Below are 21,522 nucleotides of genomic sequence, written 5' to 3'. Positions count from 1 at the left end.
GGGCAGCCCTGCTTTCTACCTGGGAGGGGTGAGGCTGGTGTAGGGAAGGGGTCTGTCCTTGGAACGGAAGACTCTGTGGATAGGGAAGGACCAGTTCTAGCCTCTTCAGTTGTTTTTACCAGACTTCTCTGGGAACCCCCACCAGTCCAGTCTGCCCTGGACCAGTCCCACCCTCTGAAAGTACTCTCCTTTCTGTGGGTTGGGGACCTTCACAAGGCTCAGTTTGTCCCCATAGGGGGGCTTTCCCTAGGGGGTCCACTTTACCCAGGAAGGGCAGCCGTGGGTCTGTTGGGTGTGGCCGGGGAAGGGGGCTGCCAGAGGCCTGCTCCCAAGCCTGGCGTGAGGCTGAAGATAATGGGGTGCAAAGCGTGCCCATGGCTCAGGAACCCCGGAGATCCCAGTTGGTCTTCGCCCCCACAGGCGACTCCCATCTCTTACCAGAACAGTCTCAAGAAGAGATGGGGAGGCAAGGTCAGATACAAAGCCATATTTATACATTTATTTATATACGTATATTTACCTTGGAAGAAAAGAACGGGGACAGGAAGCAAGCAGGCCCATGGCTGCTTCCCTCTACCCACTCCAGAGTCAGAGCTGGTACACGATAAATAGGAGTCAGCACTCAGGGACAGGAACCGGGAGTTAACTGGGAGGGAGGGGCGCTCTATGCACATGCAGGCTTTTATGGGCGCGGGTATAGTGTGGGCAGAGGGACTCATGCATCGAGAGGCCCTATGTACAGCTTGAAGCTCAGGGGAGATTAGCCCAGGGGCTAGGGGAATAAATGCCGAAGGGAAGAGGGGAAGGGGGGAGATGCCTGCTGGACCCCACGTGGGGAATGGAGCCGAGATACCCACTTACCAGTGCCAGCCAGGCAGCTGTCAGCCTCCAGCAGGTGCCCCACTCCCCTTCCCCGAAGCCCATCTACCTTATTGGGCTTAAGGCAACTTTGGTCCGAGGTTGACCCCCGCCCTCGAGCAGCTCGGAGCCCCAGCGCGGCCCCAATCCTTGCACTGAGGACCCCTCCTCAGGCATGGAAACAGCCAGCTGCTAACCAGATTGGGGCTATGCTGTGTCCAGAAGGGCTCCAGGGGGCAGTGGAGGGTCATGTTCCAGTTCAGGACTGAGGGGCCACAGTCCAAGGCCAGGCACCCTCGCTGAGGAAGCCCCAGGATTCTATTACAAAGGGTGGGGCTCAGCAGTTGTAAGGCATTTCAGGAGGGGCTCCCGCAGTCTGGGGGAGGGAGAACAGAGTCGTCCTAAGGAAGGCTGGGCCCCTGCATGGTGTGGGGAACTCCTATGTCAGAATGAAGGAGTGGAGCCACACTGGGGAGGGAGCTGGGAGGCGGGGTGGCCCTGCCAGCGCCCAGTTCCCCTAAGGATAAGTGCTTGAGACCCATGCCAGAACCGGGCCCGCAGTTCCCAGTCTCCAAGGTCCAGCTCCCCACAGGAAGGGCTCCCGTTCAAAGTCGAGAATGAGAGTTCGGAGAGGGGTAAGGCCTGGTTCCCCAAGGGGTGGCAGAATGCCACAGGGCAGGGACCCCAATGCCGGGTGCCCTTCCCGACCCCATGTGGACGTGGCTCAGTGATTTCCACATCCTTCCATGAGCCCAGATGTGGCCTCAATGCTCCAGGCACCCTAAGAAAGGTTAACTTAGCCTTGACACTGGAGACCAGACTTCTTCCTAACACAAGCCCACCGCTCCGCCTCTGGGAGGAGCAAGCGAGTGGAGACGGGGCCTGCTGCCCAGCCCGGGTCCCTCCAGCTCAGCTGTCCGAACCCACCATGGGAGCCCTTGATCTGGGAAGACAAGGTGACCAGGAGACAAGGGCGAAGGGAGAGGCCAGAGCCTTGGTGGTTGGGAGTGGGCTGGGTGTCTCACGCCTCCCTGGGATGGACCAGAGCCAGGGTCCTGTCTGCAAGTGTCACTCCCGCCCCCCGCCCGGGCTCTGCACATCTCCAGGCTTTCCATCTCCCTCCTCCACTCCTGCTCTGGCTTAAGTGCATTTTAACAATTATTTCATTAATAACGGCAAAACCTCTTTGCACCCACGCACCAGCCAAGGCCAAGGCCAGCCTGCTGCCTTGCAGGGACTCCTGTCCCTCTGCCCGGAGAGAATGATGGGGCCCCGGTAGGGCTGCGAAGCTCTAGAAGCTTCCAGGAACCCAGGCCATGGAGCCCCAACACCGTCTGGGGGGACCTTCCCTTCTAGGATCCTCCAGGGTCCAGGGCTTACATAGCCCACCACCCCCCTCCCTTACTGGTTCAGCCAGGCACGGAGTGGACATAAGGCACATGGTCAGTCTCCCGAACCCATCCAGGGCTGCCTTCAGCTGCCCTGGGAGCTCTCGGGAGCCAGTGCCCCCAGGGAGAAGAGACCTCCGGGGCCACTTAAAGCTTAAAAGTCCCAAGTCCAGCGTAACAGTCAAACCCCAAGAAGTCCACCACCTCGCCACCCCGCAGGGAGCAGCTGTGAGGGGGATGGCTGTGTCCCCTCCACTGACCCGTGGATCCAGCCGAGTCTTTTAGGGCTCCATCCAAGTCCCCGGCTGATACCAAAGGCAGCAGGGGCCCTCTCCAAAAGGAGGGGGGGATGCGCCCAGTCTCAAAAGGGGAGGGTGGGAGGTAAGCGCTGGACAGTCACAGGCTTACCCGTGCGTCCAGGGCACCTGAGGCCAGCCCTCCAGCCACCATAACTGCACAGATAGGGATGGGTCCTGTCCTGGGCCCAGGACGTCTCTCTGGCTCCCCCCCACGCAGCGTGTGAGGGGCAACCAGCAGGAACAGCAACTCCAGTGTGAGGACTTCCAGTTTCACCAGTCGTGGGGAGGGCCAAGCCCAGTTCAGTCTCTCCTACGGGGTGCCGGTGAACGGCAGAGAGCTGGCGGGCGGCAGGCTCCAGTGTAACACCACCGCGTCCAGTGTGGAAGGGGCGCCCGGGGACCCGGGCCCTGGTGAGGTGCTGCCTTGTGGGGGGGCAGCTCAGTCACACAGGCGGTAGAAGTGGAAGTAGTAGTCTGTGGCCGGCCGGACCGGGGCCTCTGTGCTGCAGTTGGCCTGACCCTGCGGGAGGAGAGGACCGGAGTGGGGGCGGGGGGAGGGCGGGGGACAGGTCAAGTGGCTCTGGGGGTGCAGGGTAGGAAGCTCTCCCCCGCGCCATCGCCTGACCCTGCGCCCCAAGCCCTGCCATGCGCTCCGTGGACCCCCGCATCCCTTCCCCAAGCCCCACGCTGAGCGACAGGCGCCTGGACCTCTGGGTGGGGGGGAGGTGGGGTGCCTGTGCTCACCAGCAGTGCCACCCGGAAGTGGTAGGTGAATTCTCGGAAAGACAGGATGGTTACTGGCCACTGGTGAGACGTGCCCTGGAGAGAGGGAAGAGAGGAGGGTAGAAACAGCCCCCTGCCCCTGTCCCCACTGCAGCCCTGGGCTCCAGGGCAAGTCTTGTGAAGGGTAAAATCAGAGCTGAGAAGAGAGAAGGGAGGGAGCATATTCCGCTTCGGGGAGCGATGGCAGCCGCCCTTTACGCAGACTCTGTGCCAGGTACCCAGAAGCCCACAGCCGCCGGCCCTGGGTCCCTGCCTCCCCTCACCCGTTACACTCCAGGCACAAAGTACGTCATTAGCCCCGTCCTCCCTACAGCCCAGTAAGGTGATGCTGCTTATGGATGAAGCAGCTGAGGTATGGCCTAAAATCCAGGGTGGCGGGTGGCAGAGCTGGGACTGCCACGCAGGTCTGGCCTGCTCTCCCTTGCAGGGGAGCGGGAGGCCTGGCTTCAGACCGTTTGCCTGTCCTGAGGCTTTGGCTTGGCCCCCAGGTCCCTGGATCATGGCCTGAGCCAGAGAAGCTGGCAGGCTTTCCCCCTCTACTTCCGGGCGTCTCTCCTCTGCCTGCGCCTCTTTTGGGGCTCTCACCCACTCCTCCACTCAAGTTATTTTCTGCACCTCTTTTCTCCCCAGCTAGAGGGTGCTGGGGCCTGGGGCCACCCCACCTGCCTCGGCACTGCTGAGCCCAGCACAGGGCCTGGGATGGAGGGGCCCCCAACACATACTTGTTGAATAAACGCAAACTGGTGAGAAGAAATCCCCTTGACCTGTGCTGACAGTCACAGCTTGGGGTCACACGGGGGCCATGTGGCCAGGGAGGAGCCGAACAGGGAAAGTGTCTCAACTATTTGGTTCCCCGAGCAGGAGGCAGGCCTCCACGGTGTAGCCTGAGGGAGCTTCCAAAATGGCGCCCGGGACCCTGCCGCTGCGCAGCCTGAGCTTGAGGACCCGGCTCCTTCCCGCGTCCCGACTCCTGGCCCTTGCCACATGGCCGGAACTGCCAGAAGGCCAGGCACTCCCTGGCCTCCAAACCTCTGCGGGGGCTGTCCTACCCCTGGGGGACACCGTCCTCTCTTCTTTCTCCAGCTGACCCCCAGATCATCCTTCAGGTCTCGTCTCAAACATGACTTGTCGGGTGGCCGTTCGACCCTGAGCACGGACCAGGCTGGCTCTCCCTGCCAAGGACTCCCAGAATACCCTCCCCACCCCCGCTGTGGCGTTCAATCCCAGATTAGTCCTGGTGGGACTTGCTGTCTCCCCAGGGGCTCTGGCAGAGCAGGGCCGGGGATGGGACAGAGCAAGGACATGGCCGCGAGGCGCCCAGCAGTGAGCAGGGAGGGCATGCGTGCCCCGTCGCAGGGCCCGGAGCCCCAGGCCCTAAAGTGTCCTTTGTGGAGAGGCCTTCACTCTGACCCCCGGCTCCTCTTCACCTGTTTGGGGGCGCAGTGGTGCCAGGGGAGAGGGAGCTCTGGGGCCCGGCCGGCCCACGGCTGCCCAGCCACCCCTACCTGGGTGTCCTGATAGGTGTGCAGGCTCTGTGGAAAGCCCCCCTCCTCACACGGCTCCTCCTTTGACATCAGGCTGCACAGCACCACAGACACTGGAGATGAAGAGCTGGGGGAAGGCCCAGTTAGCAGGGAGGTGGGGCTCCTGGTGGGTCCCCTCCCAGCCAGCCCTCCCCTCCACCCCCTGCCCCGCTGACACGAGCCACGAATCTTTACACAGCCCGAAAACGATGCCCACAAGTCAAGGCCCTAGACGGCCGCAAACCGCCCCACACGGTCCTCACACCCCTGTGCACTACGGTGCCATTTACACATGAGAAGCTGAAGCCCAGAGACGGCCAGGGTCACAGGGCCAGTCAAGCACAGAGTGAGCAATAGAGTTAGCCTCCCTCCTCAGAGGACGGCCGCGTCCCTCCTGTCCCCCGTGCCAGCACTCACTTCATCTGCAGGGTCAGGCTGAGGTGCAGTGGGGTGCCGCTGCTGATGGGGATGTGGTAAGTGAAGTTTCCAGGCCTGAGAGGGCAACGTGACTCCTTAAATCCAGGGCTACCCTGCTGAAGCCCCCTGCCTGCCCCCGCCCCCACCCCGTCTGTTCTGGAGCTCACGGAAGGGGACTGCGCCACCTTGGGGGGGACACCTGTGCTGGACACCTGTGCTGCCTAGGCTCACCTCACCTGAGGGAGTCTGTCCTTGAGGGGAAGGGAGGGGAGGGAGGGAGCCAGGCGCACCTGCAGGCGTCCTCGGGAGCGCAGTACCGGGAAGTGATGGGCATTGAATTCTCCAGCACCTGGATGGCGGTCAGGGAGGGCACTGGGTCTGCGAGGGGGAGAGAGGCTGTTGGGGCAGGGAGGAGGGTGCCCAGGGTGAGAGAAACAGCCAAAACAGCCAAGCCTTTCCTTGCCAAACTTGCCGTTCAGCCACACACACCTTAGTATAAATAAGTTTCAGGTCATTCTTTCCAGACCCCCACAATGGCCAGGGTCACACCACCCTCCTCCCTGGCAGCACTATGAATAGCCACTTCTGGGCAGCCTGAGGTCAGGGCTTCCCCCCCCCCCAGAGCCAACTGTGAAACACCCACCAGCACCGCACTGGTGAGGGCCTGTGGCCCTCTGTGAGGAAGCGTGCCGCGGACAGGCCGGCTGGGACGGAAGTGTGGCCTGGAGGGTGGGTGAGGTCATCTCACCTACAGGCCGGCAGCTGCCTGCCTGACCATCCCACCCGGGAAGGGGAGGGCTGGGGCCACTGAACATTTGCTGCACCTGGTACACTTTCAGCTCTGTGAGGCACAGCCAGGGACCCGGGGACCCCAGCATGCTTTGGGCCCACGGACACCACACACAGACAAGACGGAAGGTACCCTCTCATTTCTTTTCTGGGCGAACTCCTACAGTCCTTCAGAGACTCTGCTCCAATGTCGCCTCCTCCAGGGAGGCCTTCTGGATCACCTCAGCCTGAATTAAGTGCCCTCTGCAGTCCCCAAGCTGCCCACATGTCCCCTCAGAGCCCCGTCCCGCTCCTAAGCTACTGTGTTTTCATGTCTCTGAGGGATCTGGGGCCGGGGCATGCCCATCTTTAGCACCCCCGGTGCCCTGTACAGAGCAGCAGCCCAGGAAGTGGCTGCCCGGTGCGCCACTACCCCGTGGGTGTTCCCTATCGCTTAGAACTTCAATCTCAGCAAGTCACAGTTTCTAAGCTTTCGGGTTTTTTTTTTTTTCCCTCTAAGCCACAAAACCCATCAAGTGAAAACTGATGTGGAGGCCCAAAACCTGGGGCAGAGGCACCTGGCTGAAGCCTGGAAGGCCCCTGGCCTCGTCTGCAGCCCCTGGGCTGGCACTTAACAGCGCCCAGCAAGTGCCTATGGGCTGGCAATCCTGCGCCAGGCGTTCAGGTGACTGGGCTGAAATGGGCCCTGGCCAGTGGGCCGTGCTGGCTGAGCTGAGAAGATGGGGGTGGGGAGGGCAAGTACCTGGCTGGCCCTGGGCCTCAGTGGGCGGAGCAGGGCTCAGGCCGGGCTGGGGAACCCCTCGGCGGGCCCGGCCGTGGAGACCAAGGCCGGGGCTATTCTTGGCTTTGCCCTGCCCTCCAGGGAAGGGGACTTCGGGGCTGGCCAGAGGCTCTGAGCTCTTTGGATGCTTGGAGTGGCCAATACCGTTGGCTGACAGGCCCCAGGACTTGGCTCTGATGTTGGTGACCGGCAGCAGGGCCATCTGGCTGGGGCCTGTGGACAGAACCGGGGACAGGCTGAGACCGAGGAGCTGGCTGGGTGCTGCCCATCCAGCTTTCTCTAGGACTTCACCAGCCTGTGGGTGACCCCCATCTGGCTCTTTGTCCCCTCAGGGAGACCTACCAGAGTCTCACTCTGGGCTCCAGGACACCTTCCCTCCAATGAGTCTTTGGACTCTTTCTCTGGACTCCCAGCAACCCCCCCTCAGCCAGAGCCCAAGACAGCCATACCTGAGCGGTTGGTGGAGGGGCTGGGACTGGGGCTGAGGCCATGGCCAGGGTTAAAGCTGGAGCCAAGACTAGAGGCAGCGGCAGGGCTGGGGGTGGAGGAGGAGCAGCAGACAACTGGACAAGGTTGGCTGGAGCACAGGTCCAAGGTGGGCATGACTGGACCTGGGGCTGAGCTGCTCAGGCCGGTGGTAACTGAGGAAGCCAGAGGCTGGCTGAGTGAGCAGCAGGCAGCCGGGCCCTGCTCCCCCGCCGCCCCAGCACGTGGGCACCTCTCCCCCCTCCCAACCCTCCAGACCCCCCCGCAGGCACGCACCCAGCAGCAAAGAGGGCTGTGTGCCCGGCAGCCCCGTGGTCACAGGGGACTGTCGGAGCTGAGTGGTCCCAAAGCTCTGGCTGGACCTGCTGGGGGGGAAGGGTGGGCTGAGCTCAGAGGAAGCCTGAACAGGGAGGCCTGGGGGTCCCAGAGGAGCAGGAGGGACAGGAGGAGGTGGACAGGGACGGTGGAAAGGAGGCAGGGAGAAGGATGGCAGGAGCCAGAGGCAGGAGGGCAGGGGCTTGATCCAGACACGTACCATGGGCACATGGCCTCACTCCCCCCAGGGTGCTGGGGCCGGAGCAGGGCCAGAAGACAGGAAGTGGACACGGCAAAAGAGCTAAGGGGCAGCAGAGAGGAAAAGGAGGCGGGACAGGTGGAGGGGAGAAGAGAGAAAAGACACAGTCAGAGAGAGCCCAGGAGCTGAGGTGACAGTGGGCAAACTGAGCCCAAAATCTCACGGTGACCCTTTCCCCTCCCCCTGCCCACGCCCATTCCAACCTGGGCCTTAGAGGCCCTCTGACTCTCAGAGGCCCAGCTACCTAAAGGAGCACTGCACAGGCCTGAGAGAAACCCGGACTTCAGCAGGGACCGGGAGATGTCTGCCCCTCCTCCAGGGAGACCATCCCAGCCACCCCTGCAAGTCCCCGGCAGTGAGAGCCTGAGGTGCCATCCCCTTCCGAGGAGACAGCCTCCACGGCTCCTTGGACCCTGGGCTGTCCGCCAAAGCCCCACCTGTCCTGGCAGCTTGGCCGGCAGCCAGGCCTCCAGGGACATACCCATCGGTTTCTACGAGGTCCTCCTCGGTGCGCAGGCTCAACACATACAGTGTGGACATGGACACCACGCTGGGAGCCACAGAAAAGGGCCACTGTTAGTAGCTGGAGCCACTGTCCCCGCCCTTCTCTCTAGGGCAGGGCCTGTGCTCCTTGGCTCCGGGGGCTGGGCTTGCCTGCAAATGGGTCTCCCCAGCCCCGGGGGCCCGAGACAGAATGACGCAGCCCGCTTCCTTCCCCGAGATGTCCCTCTGTCCCTCCGTGAGGTCTCCTCTCCCAGCCACATCTTCCTCTTCCTGCAGGCCCAGGCCCATGGACAGCCCAACTCCCCCCAGCCAGCCACCCCTGGAGCATGGGGGACAAGTCACCTGAAGGCCATGACCACCACCAGGGCAATGATGGTCCCCTGCAGGAAGCGCTGGCTGATGCAGGCCTGGTCTGGGACCACAGATGACGACTGAGGGGAAGAAACAGAAAAGGCCCAGACTGAGGGAGCCCATGGTCTCACTCAGTGTGGGCTCTGCTGGAGGTGGGGGTGCTAAGGTCTGCTCGTTCCTACGGGGGCGGGGGGCGGGGGCAGAGGGAGAGGAGGAGAAACGGGGCCAGAGGGCTAGAGAGCTGGGGAGCGAGCGGAGCGCTTACAGTCCGAGAGCTTGGAGGAGGAGGGCTCCCCCTGCCTCCCACCCGTGCCCGTCCTCACCTTGCTGGCCACCTTGGGGGGCCTCTTCTTGTGGGGGACACTGCCTGCCCGGCTGAACTGGCTCCCGGCATGACTGCAGCAAGAGGGCCAGGGTCAGAGGTGCGTCTGGGAAAGGGGTCCTGCCCCCACCCGGCCCCGCCCCCACCTGAAGGCCCCCGAGCTGCCAGTGGACTTGAGGCTGTCCAGCCGCCGCAGTTTGGCCAGCTTGTGGCTCCAGCGCTCCAGCTCGTCGATGCGCGTCTCCAGGTTGTCCGTGAGCTTGCACAACTCCTTCACGGCGCCCACGTTCTCCATGAAGATGCGCTCCTGCCATGGGCGGTGGGCACGGTCAGCCCCTGGGAGCCCTGGGCTACAGGGAGCAGGACCCATGGCCACCTGGAAGCCCTCAAAGCCCCCCATACCCTGGGCAGCCTCAGCAGCCCCCCACTCTCTGTGCCCACCTGCAAACAGCACCCCCACCTCTGCACCTTTGTGTAGCCATCCGGCCAGCCCTACCCACCCCCTGTCTGAACCCTGTCTCTCAGAGGCTCCCACCCTCTGATGAACGTGGTATCTCGGGCTTCAGCTGCTTCTTGCTGAGCCAAGGCCAGAACATAGTACTACATGCTCCTTGGCACCCAGCCTCATGCCAGGTGGTTACAAGCATCATCCTCACATCCAGCCATGTGTTTAAGCCTCACAATAACCACCTGGGAAGGTCTTGGCAGTGGACTATCGTTAGCCTCCTTTCAAAGGGGAGGAAAATGGTCCCCAGTGAGTTCCTCTTGCAGTGGACCACACAACCATAGTGTCGCCAAGTCCCCCAGTTGGCCCTTGAAGGCTGACCCCCCTTCCCCGGGGGCGGACAGGGGGCTCCGGAGGCAACAGGAGAGAAGACTGGGCCGCCTTTCCCCTCTCACGTCAGTGCTCCCAGACTCTAAGCGGGAGAGAACACCCTCCAGCTGGCCCACCCACTGCCCTTGGGCTCCCTCAATCCCCCCACCCCGCAGACCTTGTTCACCACCAGGAAGTTCTCTATCGTTTTCCCATTGGCAAAGACCACGTCTCCAGTGTCCTTCACGGCCTCAGGCAGGATCTCCTTCACCTCCTGGGCGATGACACCTGGGGAGGGCGGAAGGGGGGTGGGGTAGAGAAGGCCCACAGCACCAGTTATAATGTGAGGAGAGGCCCACGTGTGAAGAGGGCGAAATTCTGAGGGCTAGGGATTTGGGATCCCGGGAGCGCTGGAGCAGGGCGCTCCCACCGACAAGTGTTCCAAAGGTTGCAGTCCCATGGCTCAGGTTGTGGGGTTCTCTGGCCTGGGGGGGAGGGCGGATTCCTGGGCCTAAGGATCCCAGGGAAAGTGGGCATGGAGAGAGGCAGGATTCACCTAAAGGGCAGAGGATGCCGGGACCACGATTTCCGGACGTCCAGTGTCAAGGGGTGAGCTACCCGGCACCCAGGGACGAGGGGCGGGCCTCTGGAGGGCCGGATTCCCTGGGCAGAAGTTCCAGGAATCCAGGAGAGGGGTTCCTGGGAGTGGGGTTTCCAGCGGGCTGGGACAGAGTCGCCAGAGGACAGGGATGGGGGGCGGGGTTACTGAGGGCCGAGGTTCCGAGACCCCAGCTCCAGTCGGCGCAGGCCGAGGTTCCGAGACCCCAGCTCCAGTCGGCGCAGACAGGTGCCTACCCGTCTCTGGTGCCGTGGCCTCAATGCCTGCGGTGGCTGCAAACTCAGGCTTGTATCTGTAGTGCACCAGCCGCATGCGTGAGATCCTCTTCAGCTGCTCTGTGGTGTCCACCTGCTCCGGAACCAGGGCCGAGACTGAACCCCTCCTTTCCTGGGCCCGGAGCTCAAGACGGAGGGAGCCCAGGGTCTGCAGTGTGGAGCGGAGACCCTGCACCAGGGTCGAGCTCGAGAAATCTAGAGACTGCCTGCCAGCCCCATCTTCTTCCCGCGCAGCCCCGCCCTTCCACCTGGCCCCGCCCCTCCACGAGCCCCGCCCACACACCAATCGGCCCCTCGAGGCCCAGCCCTGCCACTGGCCCCTCCCGCTGGTAACTCGGCTCTCCCCGCCCCACAGCCCCGCCCCTCGCCCACAGCCCCGCCCCCACCTCCTGCACGTGCTCCTTGGCCCGCAGGTCGGAGGGGTGCATGAGCGAGCCCATGACCTTGACATTGCCGTGCACCACCAACGCCTCGTCGGGTCGGTCCGTGTTGATGCCCACACGGCCATGGTGGAAGACAGTGTCGGGCACCTGCGCCCGCTGCCACAGCACGTCGCTGTCACTCTCAAACTGGCCTGGGTTGGAGGCCTAGCACAAGTTGGGGTTGGATCAGTCCTATGGGATGGGGCACCTGCAGTGCCCTGGGAAGAGGGGCAACCCTGCAGCCACCCCTCCAGCTCCAGGCAGGGATCCTCACCCCACCAGGCCCAACTTAAGTTGTCCCTCCCGCTGCAGCACTTTTCAGTGGCTTGTGTGATCTCAGGAGGCTACCCAGGTCTTGTTCACTTCTACGTTGGTGGCTCAGAGGGTGAGAACTTGCCCAAAGCCACACAGCTCATGCCCAGTGGGATAAGCACTCTAGCTCCAGATCCCCCAGGACCCCAGTATTCCTCCTGGGTGCTGTTTCTCCCAGCTCTGGGGAGGACTCCCAACCCCTTGGCTGGAGATGGCCCTCACCCTTACGATGATGCGCTCTGAGATCTGGGCAGCCAACGTGTAGTTCTGGTTCTGTGCGTGGGCCTGGAGCGCCACCACCAGCATGAAGTACCTGGGGCGCACAGGGGTTTAGAGGCACCCAGGGCCCTGCCCCACCTGCCCCTGCCCCCCAGCCACCCTTCCCAAGTCTGATGTTCAGTTGCCGAGGTCCCTAGCACCCCTAGCACCCCGGGAGGGGCGGGGGCATTAGCAGCTCATCCTACAGAAGAGGCACCTGAGTCTCCACTAGGGGGCAGACATTCCCCAGGACCCACAGCTAGGAAACCAGCGAGCTGTTCTTTATCCAGAAGCCTGGCTTCTGGTCTCATCCTTACATCAGTTAGCCTTAAGTATGAGTCTCAGGTCTCTCATCTGTGAAATGGGTCAGTCTGTGGGACACTGATACACGGGGTGGTGTCTCCTCGGAAATGGAGGGCCTGCCAAGGCTGAGTCCAGCCCGCTCACCTCTGGTCAGGGTTAGGTTTGCCCTTCTTGCGCATGTTGTTGGCAGTGGTCTCGCTGAAGTGCAGGCGCCCCACAGTCACCTTCGTGACCTGCTCAGGGGGCAGATTGACCCTGCAGAGGCGGGGCGGAGTACTCAGCGGGCAGCAAGGAGGACCCGGTCAGAATGTGAGGAGGCAGATACTGTGGGTGCCTGCCTGGCCCCCTCAGCTCCCAAGTCAGCTCAAGAGCCAGTCCTCCCAGGTGCCCCCGCCACAGGGCCAGGCACTCACGTGACAGGGTTAAAGGGCCGCTTGCTTCGGTCAGACTGTGACTGCTCAATGTTGATGGACTGGTTTAGGGCTTCCAGCTGGGGGAGAAGGCAGAGCCCCGGGCACATCAGGGCGAGGGGCCCCCTGGTCCTGCTTCCCTTTACCCACTCAGCCCAGGCCGGGCCCAGCTGGAGCTCCCCAGGAAGATGAGGCACGGCCCTCCCCTCAGTGAGGGCATCGGGAGTCACATCACCATCCCACCTCTGCACACACTCACCCACACACGCATTCCCCACTCACAGCCCCACGTCCACACCTGCCCTCACCTCCGTGCACATATCCCCAGCCAGCCTCCATCAACACCCACACACACACCCCAGCCCATTCACTCACCAGACCTTCTCCCACACCCACATCCAGTCCCTTCAACCCCTCTGTGAGCACCTGCTGGGCCAGGCCAAGGTGCCGGCCCAGCTCCCAGTGCTGAGGGAAACACACCCAGCTGCCCCCCATGATGTGCAAGGGCTTCAAATCAACCCCTCCTGTGGTGGCGCTGGAGGGGTCCCAAGGGAGGGGCCTTGGGGTGCGTATCCCCAGGGAGCAAGGACCACAGAAGAGTGAATGGGGAGATCAAGGAGCAGTCTGCCAGGAGAGAAGGGATGGGTTGGGCATTCTCAGGGTGTCCCAGAGAAACGGAGCTGCTTCGGGAAAAAGCAGGTGCTGCGACCAGGCACAGATGGTCTGGGGCACAGCAGACGGCAGGGCAGGAACGAAAGGCTGGATCGCAAAGGCCTTTGCGGACTAAGCTTAGAAGTCACAGCTCTCTGCTGAGAGGGCACCACGTGCCGCAGGGGGAGCATGAGCTGAGCGCCAGAGTGGAAGGTGCTGCGGACATTCAGAGAAGGGTGGGGGGGCACATGGCCTGGTCTAGGGAGAGGCGTGGGGAGAAGAAAGAGGGGGGGCCAAGGTGGGCGATGCCCTGGAAAACAGCCAAGCCCGGTGCATGAGCCTAGAGCGAGGGGTAAGTTCGCAGGGACTTCATTGGGGGTTTGGGGAGCTAAGGCAGCCGACAGAGGACTCAGGAGAAGGGGCTCTGCTGGGGGTGTGGACTTGGGGTCCCAGAATAGAGAAAGAACCAGGCCTCAGGTACACTCACTTTGCCGGGGGGTCTCTCAATCTCCCCAGGCATTCCTGGCTCGCCTCTGTCCCTCCCCCTGGCCCGCCCCCGGCTGAGCCCCCAAACCTGCCTTCACTCCGTGCAGTTTCAGGTAGAAGCAGTCGAGGGGCTTGAGGCCTTCGGGCGTCTTGACGTACTTGGGCTCCCCCAGGACGCCGATGTACACTGTCACCTGGAAGTGATTCTTCTTCTGACACACGAAGGCGTCGTCGCCCACCGAGAAGTTGAAGCCTTTGTCAGCGTCCACGCGGTAGGTGAGCATCGGCCTGGGGGTGGAGGGGGGTCCTCACCGGAGGCCCCCCAGAGCTGGGCCCGGAATGTCCCTCCTACTCTCCTGCATTCCAAAGCGACTTCCCAACTGGTAACCCCCCATCCCCCCCACCCCCGCTCCTATCCCCAAACCACTCAGGCGGCTGCCCCCACTTCTCAGAAATGGAGACTGAGTCCCCAGAAGGATGTGAGCTCAGGTCTGCCTCAGTCAATACTCTTCACATGGCTGGGGCCAGCCAGCCCTGGTGATGAGGCGAGACAGGGGGAGACCCCTGAGGCCCACCAGACAGGCGTGAAATCCTGAGGAGGGGGCTTCACGGCCCTCATCGCCCTGGGCTCCTTCCCAGAATGCTGCCTGAAGCCCCCTCCCTCATGGGAGGTGGGGTGAGAGGGCATGCGTCTGCAGAGCCTCACTGGCCTGACAGCTGGTTGCCATGGAAACGGTGGAACCAGGCGCCGGCTCGGCATTGGCCCGGCCCCTGCCCACTGGCTTACTCAAGCCCCCAAAGTCCTCATTCTGACTCCTCCATCTGCCCAGGTGGGGTGAGGGGCACTCTGGGTGGCCTGGACTCGGCCTCAGTTTACCCATCCATTGCTGGGAAAAGTATTCCAAGCAAGGATCCTGTGGGGGACCTCTAGGTGGCAGGAAAGGGGGCAATTGTTGGCCCGTCCTTACCCAGGTCCCCAGGCACAAGCAGTGCCCTCTCCTCGGTGCCCAGGGTCTGCCTGGAGGAGGATGGGAGAAGAGAATGCTTCCAAACTTGGGGGAAGAGTCTGGCTAACCTACCGGAAGGCCTGGGGCTCCGCCCACCTGCCTGCCCCAGGGGAATACCCAAGAAGTACCCAGGCTACTCTGGGGCCCTCAGCTGCCAGCTTCCTGGCCGTAAGGTCTGGAGTGGCAGGGCTGGCCCAGAAAGCATGGTGGTAAGAGTGAGGGGCCCTCACCAGGTCATAAGGGTGGGACCCCTAAAGAACCCTCCCCCCAACCTTGGCGGGGCCTCAAGGGATACTTCGGCCGCTACAGCAGCTGGACCCCCACCCCCAGCCCTGAGGGCTTCCGGCTACAAATCCCACATGGCCTGGGGTACCCACTCCTCGAGACTGGTCTCAGCCACCCTGCCCAGGCCTGGCAGTGTCTGCAGGGAGCTGGCGAGTGACGCTCTCACCCCCACGGGATTTGGACAAGAGTGAGGCAGTGGGGGGAAGGGGGAGCCAGAATGCTCCTGGCCTGGTCCCAGGAAGCTGAATCCATATGGGTGGGTACTGAGGGAGAGCTAGGAATGCCCGGCCAGCCAGTCCTCCCCCACCCCCGAGGCACCCCCCCCTTCCATGGAGGGGGCTGCGGGGCCAGCACAGCTTCCTGCTACCTTCCTGGAATGCAGGAGGAGTGGAGGAGGTGGAGGAGAGGAGGAGCCAGAAAACACCTGTCCACCCCCTTCTCCCTGACTTGGCTCCCACCGGCGGCCCCTCCCTGGTAGACACCCCAAGTTCAAGTCCTGGCTATGGCCAAGGCCATGGCTCTTCTGTAAACCAGGACCATCCTGTACTCAGTGTGCTCCCAGGCCCTGCTCTAGGACCGTGAGGGGGGGGGGGGGGGGGGGGGTCCTGGACGCGGTGACCAGGAGGGGTGGGGAGCGGCTCAGGTCACTCACAGCTCCTTGTAGTTGGCATCGTACAGTGTTGCCCACTTGTTCTGCTGGTGTGGCTGCCACTTGATGGACTGGTAGTTGGGATCCAGATAGGAGCCACTAAGGCTGTCATTGTCCTGCAGGAGACCTGGAGGGAGGGAGCGCCCATGTGGGCCCTGTGACCCACTCGCCGATGTCAAGGGTGGGCTCCCCGCAAGGTCCAGTGGGCCAGGCATGTACCTGGTGAGGGGGCACCTGGTGGGTGCCAAGGTGGTGTCTGGACCCGGGCGATGCTGAGGGGCAAGGAGCCAGGGCCAGGTGACAGTGGGCCCTGGGGAGGCCAGGGTGGGGATGGGGCTCGAGCCGGGTGTGGGGGCAGGGTCGTTGTGGTCCCAGGCTCCTGTTTGATCATCCCATTCAGCATCTGGGCATTGAGGGTGTTGGGGGGTGATTCCGAGTGCTTCCTCTTCTTGGAAGGGTGTGTGGGGAGCCTGGGGGCGACACGGGTGCAGGCCATGGGGGGCTGGCTCTTCTGGAGCCCCTCCCACCGGGCAGAAGCCCTCTTCCCCTCTCCAACCTGTTTCGCAGGATTTGCCCAATCCAGAGGACACCTCCTCCAGAAAGTCCCCTCCTCAATGCCCCCCCCATCATTCTGTGTTGTCATTCTCTGTTTCTGTCACTTCTCCCTTCTCCGGAGATTACGGAATTCAGGAGGGCAGAGGCCACATCTGACTTGTCTGAGTGTCCCCATTATGCCCGGCAATACACCTGGCACACAGCGTGCTCAGAATCGTTTGTGGAATGAACAACTCGGTCCCTTCCCTGTGGCGTCATTTTAGTGCCACTCTTTATCATGGAGGCTCCACGGAGAGCAGCCTCCACGGTTAAAAACAAGCCACAGAGGGGCCCTTTGGTGGTTCAGTTGGTTAAGCGTCCGACTTTGGCTCACGTCATGATATGGTTTGTGGGTTCGAGCCCCACGTCGGGCTCTTTGCTGACAGCTCGGAGCCTGGAGCCTCTTTTGGATTCTGTGTCTCCCTCTCTCTTTGTCCCTCCCCCACTTGTGCTCTGTCTCTGTCTCTCAAAAATTAATAAATGTAAAAAAATTTTAGTAGAAAAAAAAAGAAGAAACAAAGCCACAGAGGGCCTGGACCCTGAAGGCTGGGAAGGAGAGTTTCTTGGGGAGGAGGCTGTTGAATCGTGACCTGAACAAAACCCTTCATGACATCTCGAGGTGTCAAACAAATAGATAAAAAGACAATTCTGGTTGGAGTCAGAACGGAGTGCTGGGGTCGATGATCACACTCCCTCAGGAGCCCCAAGGACTCCATGATCAAGCTGGAAAGTCCCTGGTGTCTGGGTAAAGATACAGCCTCAGGTTCAAGTCCCAGCTCTGCCCTTTCCTAGGTTCATCACCTGGCCACGCATTTCCTCCCCTGGGAGCCCCAGTTTACCTGTCTGGGCAATGGGAGTGGTGGCCACGCTCACCAAATAAGGTAGTCATAAGCACTTGGCCGCGGCTATAAATCTCCAGCTAGTTTCTGGGCACAAACAGGTGCTGACCTTCACCTCCTAGGGTCAGAGCCTTCTGCCCTCCTGGTTCATCCCCGTCCCCACCTCCATCTCTGTCCTGTCTTCTGCTGCCCTGAACCCCACGCCCCGAGCCCACCTGCCCGAGTCTTACTCAGCTCCGTGCTGCTGCAGCAGCTGGTGCAGCATCTGGGACTGCTGCGTGTGGTGGAGATCGGCGGGCACCAGCCCCTGCCCCATGGCAGCGTAGGGGGGCATGGGGGGCTCAGCTTTCATGTACAGGTCCCGCTGCAGGACGGGGTAGTGGGGCGGGGGGGGCGGGGGCGGCGGAGGGCCTGGCAGGTGGGCTGGAGGTGGTGGTGGGTGCTCCAGGCGGGAGGGCACTCCCACGTGGCACAGGGTCTCGGGGGTAATTGTGCGCAGCAGATGGGGGTCTGCAGGAGAGATGGTGGGGGGGTGGGCATCAGAGACCTACCTACCTCACTCAGGTTCCCGGGCACCAGCTCTCCCCCGGGACAGGGTCTCCTGATTCCCACCTTCTCCTGGGCCAAGCCCCGGGGCCGCTCTCCCGCCAGCCCCACGTGGGAGGAGTGCTGGGCAGCCCAGAGGCTGGCCACTAGAGGCCTGGGCAGAGAGACAAGGCCCTGTCCAGGGGGCGGGCGGCTTCCCCCTCCCCACCGCTGTCCTAATGGGGTCCTGCCCCCCCGGGCCAAGCTGCCCAGCCCCCCGGGGGAGGGCCCGCCTCCTTAGGTCCTCCCCCAGCCCCTCTCAGGCCAGATCCTCCTCCGGGGGCCTCCGGGAGAAGTCTCTCGGGACCCCCAGCACAGCCCCGCGGCAGCCCTCCTCCATCGGGAAGCCCCTCCAGCTGGCTCCCAGGGGCCAGCCCCCCAGCTCCCTTTGTTCCCCAGGAGGCATTCCAGAAATGTTTCTGGTAAGATAAACAGAACTCTTGACCCCTCTCTGGGCCGTGGGGAGAAGGCTGCCCGCGCTCCTCTTGTTCCTGGCCACCTGGGGGCCACTGCACCCTGGCACCCCCCCCCACCACCATGGGGAGCTGGGCCCTGCAGGCCGGCGAGGCCTGTACTCAGGCTGCACCCACAGCCTTCCCCGGCCGTCCACTTACCGCCGAAGGGCGCGTCCATGATGGCGCGGGCGGGCAGGCGGGTGGCATCACCGGCAGGGACACTTGCTCAGAGGCAGGGCCAGGCTCCCCACCCGCCCGTGGGGAAACAATAGCCAGCGCCGGGGAGTATTTGACCAGCGATAATCTGGGCCTTGCTGGGCGGCCGCTGGCCCCCTCCCTCCCTCGCTCCCTCCCTCCCCGATAAGGCCGCCCCAACCACTTGCCCAAACCCCAGAGGGGGAGGGCGGTGCCCGCTGGACTCACCATTCACCTGCTGGGGGGAGTAGGCCTCGGAGCCCGAGTCTGGGGGAGAGTCCGGCAGGGTGCTGCAGGAGCAGAAGGGGCTGCTGGGCGGACAGGCTTCTGTGGGGCGGGGTCCCAGACACCCTAGAGGCTGGGGGCGCTGAGGTCCCCCAGCTCCGGCTCCCGGCCTCAGGGGAGTTTCTCCGGACCAGCCAGGAAGGGCCTGGGGCTGAACTCTAGGTGAGGGGCCTCAGGCTCCTCCTCCCCAGCGTCCCCAACAGACCTACTTGGCGCTTGGGGGCCAGGAACCAAATGTCCCTGAAGGTGTCCCAGGGATTCAAGGCCTCCTCCCAGATCCAGAGGCCGGGGCTGCTCCTCCCTTCCCACACCCGCTGGAGCCCCACTTTCCAGAAACTCTGAGGGGCTCTACGGGGCGGGGGGGCTAGGCCAGGAGAGATTCAGGGGGGGTCACCATGGGCAGGTGTAGGCCGGGCAGGGAGCCAGCTCCGCCAGGCCCGGGGTTTATTTTTCTCTGGCAGGTTCTGTTTTATCAGTGGCTCAGGCGAAAGGAACACACTCAGGCCCGAGAGATCAACACGTCCTGCGTGAACCCTCTGCGTCGCCCGCCGCAGGATCTGGCTCTTTGGCTGTCCCCGTCCCTGTCCCTACGTCTGGAAAGACGGCCCACCACTTGTCTTGAGGCGCTGCCTTGGGGTGGCCAGCCCACACGGCCACGGCCCTGGGCGGATTCCAGAGTCGGCAGGCTTCCCTGGGTGAGCCACTCGCCCAACCCCTCAGGCTAGGCGAGGGCAACAGAAAAGGAAGTAGGGACTGAATTCTCGGGAGCCCTCAAGGCCCCTAGGGCTGACTGGGGTCTCTGCGCCCCCCATCTCCTGCCTGCTCCCTGTACTCCCCTGACCGTGGCCCCCGGTCTCTCTAGTGTGTAAAGATCTCTCACACCCTCTGGTCCCTGTAGCGAAACACCCCAAGTCCATGGGACCTCGGATTCTTTCCTCAGAGCTCCTCGTGGTGCTCACGAGTCCTCGATTTGGTGACTCATTGATTAACAACTCTTTCTCCAGCCAGGCCATGGGACCCACAGCAGGAAGGATGTGTTTTGTCTTGTGTGGCACCTAGAACAGGGCCCAGCAGGGGCAGGGGCAGGGAAAGGCCCTGGGTCCCTCCCTGGGAGCAGTCCGGGCCACAAGGTCTCTGTGCGGCTCTGGGCGAGCCCGTGCTCTCCCGGAAGTGGCCCTGAGTGCCACTCGCATCCCACTGAGGGAGCAGGCACAGCAGGCCAGCGGGTTCTGGGGTCCCCCAGGAGCTGGTTCCTGGAGACGGTTGATGAGCTCCCACAAACAGAGCCGCGGGGCACCGCGGCGGGCACCCAGCAGGTGCTCACTACGCATTAGCGTCCTTTCCTAGTCTTTGCCCTTCAGGGTCCGGGCGCCGGGACACCCTCGCGGCAGATGTCTGCCCTGCTGTGGCAAAAGCTTACCCCTGACACCCAGCCCACCTCCGCTGCCCTCCCTCAGCCCTGGTCCCCCTGCACGTCCTCTGTGCTTCCTCCCCGGACCTCCGCAGTCCTGGAGGGGGACAGCCAGAGGCTCCAAACGGTGGAGCTGGGGGAAGAGCCAGGCTGTGTGAATGGCGACTCGCCCCCAGCACTTCTACCCAAAGACAGGGTCCCCTGGTCCTGCCCCAGGCTAGGGAACCCAGAACTTTCTTTGAGCCCCTCTGCAGAACCCAGGAGACCTATGTTCCTGCCTATCCTCGCGAGTGTGTATCTGAGGGCTGGCAGCCGCGTGCACACAGCCAGGTCACAGCCAGGCCCAGGCTAAGCCCTTGGGTCAGGCGGCTGGTGTGGACTCCTAGGAGGGAGGAGAGAAAGGACCCGGGCCACTGGCTCGGGCCGGGGGGACTGCAGGTACCGTGTCTGTGGCGTCAGCCGACTCCCTGTGGCCGCAGCAGCTAAGTGCATGAGTGGATGGGCCTGGCGCAGTGAGGGGACCTTGTGTGCCCTGTGAGTGTACACGTGTGTGCTTGCGTGTATCAGTGCCTCCAGGCTCCCCTCTTGAGGCAGCTGTCAGAGAATTTTCCAGCCCTCCTCACTCCCCTGCTCAGGGTCCTCCGTGGCTGCCCACTGCCTCAGAACAAAGCCGTGAGTTCCCCCCTCAGCCACCTCACCTACTCACCCACAGGGCAGCCCTGTAGCCAGGGGCAGATCTGGGCCAGAACCTCCCAGGCGCGTGGCCACTGTCCCCCACCCCACGCGCACGCGCACCTGTCCCCTCACTCACCCTGGAGCATACGGAGCCTTGGGTTCTGCCTTGATGGGGGGCCCAGAGCCCCCCAGAAAGGGCTTGGGAACGGTGCCCATGGCATTGTTGTTGTTGCAGTTGAGCGGGGCACTGTAGCTCGGGGCGGGGAGGGGGCCGTGGCGCCCCGGGGAGGGTCCGCCCCCAGAGGGGCTCAGGTGGTGGCCCCCACTGGCGCCCGGGATCGCCGGCTGCCCGTGGGGGTAGGAGGCCGCACCGGCTGGAGCAGAGATGTCAGGGAAACAGCTGTGGAGAAGGGAAACCGCTCAGCACCAGCCAGGCCCCCCAGTCCCTCCCCAGGGCCCCCACCTCCTGGAGGGCAGCATGGAGACTTGAGGCTTCAGACCCCTTCCAGGTGAGAGGCAGAGGCCAGAGGGGGTGGGGTGGGGCCAAGGCCGTCTCAGGGCCACTCACAGGTCAGAGGCATCCTCCTTGCTGATGTACTCCTCTAGGATGCTGGTGTCGATGTTGGACGGTTCCAGGGCACCGTTGATGTCATGGCCTGCAGGGGAGAGGCAGATGTGAGCCAAGGGAGAGGTGCAGCTGGGGTCTGCCCCGCAGCTCTCCGCAGGCTGTGCCCTCCAAAACATATGCCCCCAGGCTCCTCCCCATCTGTGTGTCTGAGTTGGGGGGGGAGTCCTTCAGTGCCCATCGCCTGACGCCCCTCCAGGAGGTGTGGCATTGGTGATGCCTCCCCTCACCCACCAGGCTGCCTGGTGTGTCCGAGGAGGGGAGGGGCCCAGAGTGCAGATCTGGGACAGAC

The 21,522-nt window shown here is 63.2% G+C and overlaps 1 protein-coding gene across 7 annotated transcripts in view; it reads right to left on the bottom strand.

The window, feature by feature from the left end:
* Window positions 1-477: 477 nt before the first annotated feature.
* Window positions 478-21,522, bottom strand: part of MYRF (myelin regulatory factor) — a 33,021-nt gene continuing 11,976 nt past the window's right edge. Inside the window, exons 2-27 of one of the 7 annotated variants that reach the window (XM_039253552.1) lie at window positions 21,174-21,261; window positions 20,742-21,005; window positions 18,463-18,524; window positions 17,230-17,509; window positions 15,786-16,036; window positions 15,570-15,693; window positions 13,718-13,913; window positions 12,492-12,568; window positions 12,223-12,333; window positions 11,740-11,830; window positions 11,170-11,370; window positions 10,745-10,856; window positions 10,068-10,177; window positions 9,222-9,382; window positions 9,077-9,149; window positions 8,745-8,833; window positions 8,380-8,448; window positions 7,860-7,940; window positions 7,601-7,689; window positions 7,288-7,479; window positions 6,800-7,051; window positions 5,559-5,664; window positions 5,269-5,343; window positions 4,834-4,939; window positions 3,290-3,364; window positions 478-3,065 (exon numbers count right to left, since the gene is read on the bottom strand). In XM_039253552.1, the coding sequence (XP_039109483.1) occupies window positions 2,985-3,065; window positions 3,290-3,364; window positions 4,834-4,939; window positions 5,269-5,343; window positions 5,559-5,664; window positions 6,800-7,051; window positions 7,288-7,479; window positions 7,601-7,689; window positions 7,860-7,940; window positions 8,380-8,448; window positions 8,745-8,833; window positions 9,077-9,149; window positions 9,222-9,382; window positions 10,068-10,177; window positions 10,745-10,856; window positions 11,170-11,370; window positions 11,740-11,830; window positions 12,223-12,333; window positions 12,492-12,568; window positions 13,718-13,913; window positions 15,570-15,693; window positions 15,786-16,036; window positions 17,230-17,509; window positions 18,463-18,524; window positions 20,742-21,005; window positions 21,174-21,261 (3,416 nt within the window). In that variant the 3' untranslated portion in view covers window positions 478-2,984. Of the gene's footprint in view, window positions 3,066-3,289; window positions 3,365-4,833; window positions 4,940-5,268; window positions 5,344-5,558; window positions 5,665-6,799; window positions 7,052-7,287; window positions 7,480-7,600; window positions 7,690-7,859; window positions 7,941-8,379; window positions 8,449-8,744; window positions 8,834-9,076; window positions 9,150-9,221; window positions 9,383-10,067; window positions 10,178-10,744; window positions 10,857-11,169; window positions 11,371-11,739; window positions 11,831-12,222; window positions 12,334-12,491; window positions 12,569-13,717; window positions 13,914-15,569; window positions 15,694-15,785; window positions 16,037-17,229; window positions 17,510-18,198; window positions 18,239-18,462; window positions 18,525-20,741; window positions 21,006-21,173; window positions 21,262-21,522 lie in introns of those variants that run through there. The other 6 variants (XM_039253554.1, XM_039253553.1, XM_039253558.1 and 3 more) reach the window with 6 other exon arrangements.

The sequence above is a fragment of the Hyaena hyaena genome, unplaced genomic scaffold (genome assembly GCF_003009895.1).
Source record: "Hyaena hyaena isolate Hyena2069 unplaced genomic scaffold, ASM300989v1 scaffold_456, whole genome shotgun sequence".
Lineage (NCBI taxonomy): Eukaryota > Metazoa > Chordata > Mammalia > Carnivora > Hyaenidae > Hyaena > Hyaena hyaena.
Note: the sequence above shows the minus strand (reverse complement) of the source record. Positions and strands in the feature narration are given on the sequence as shown.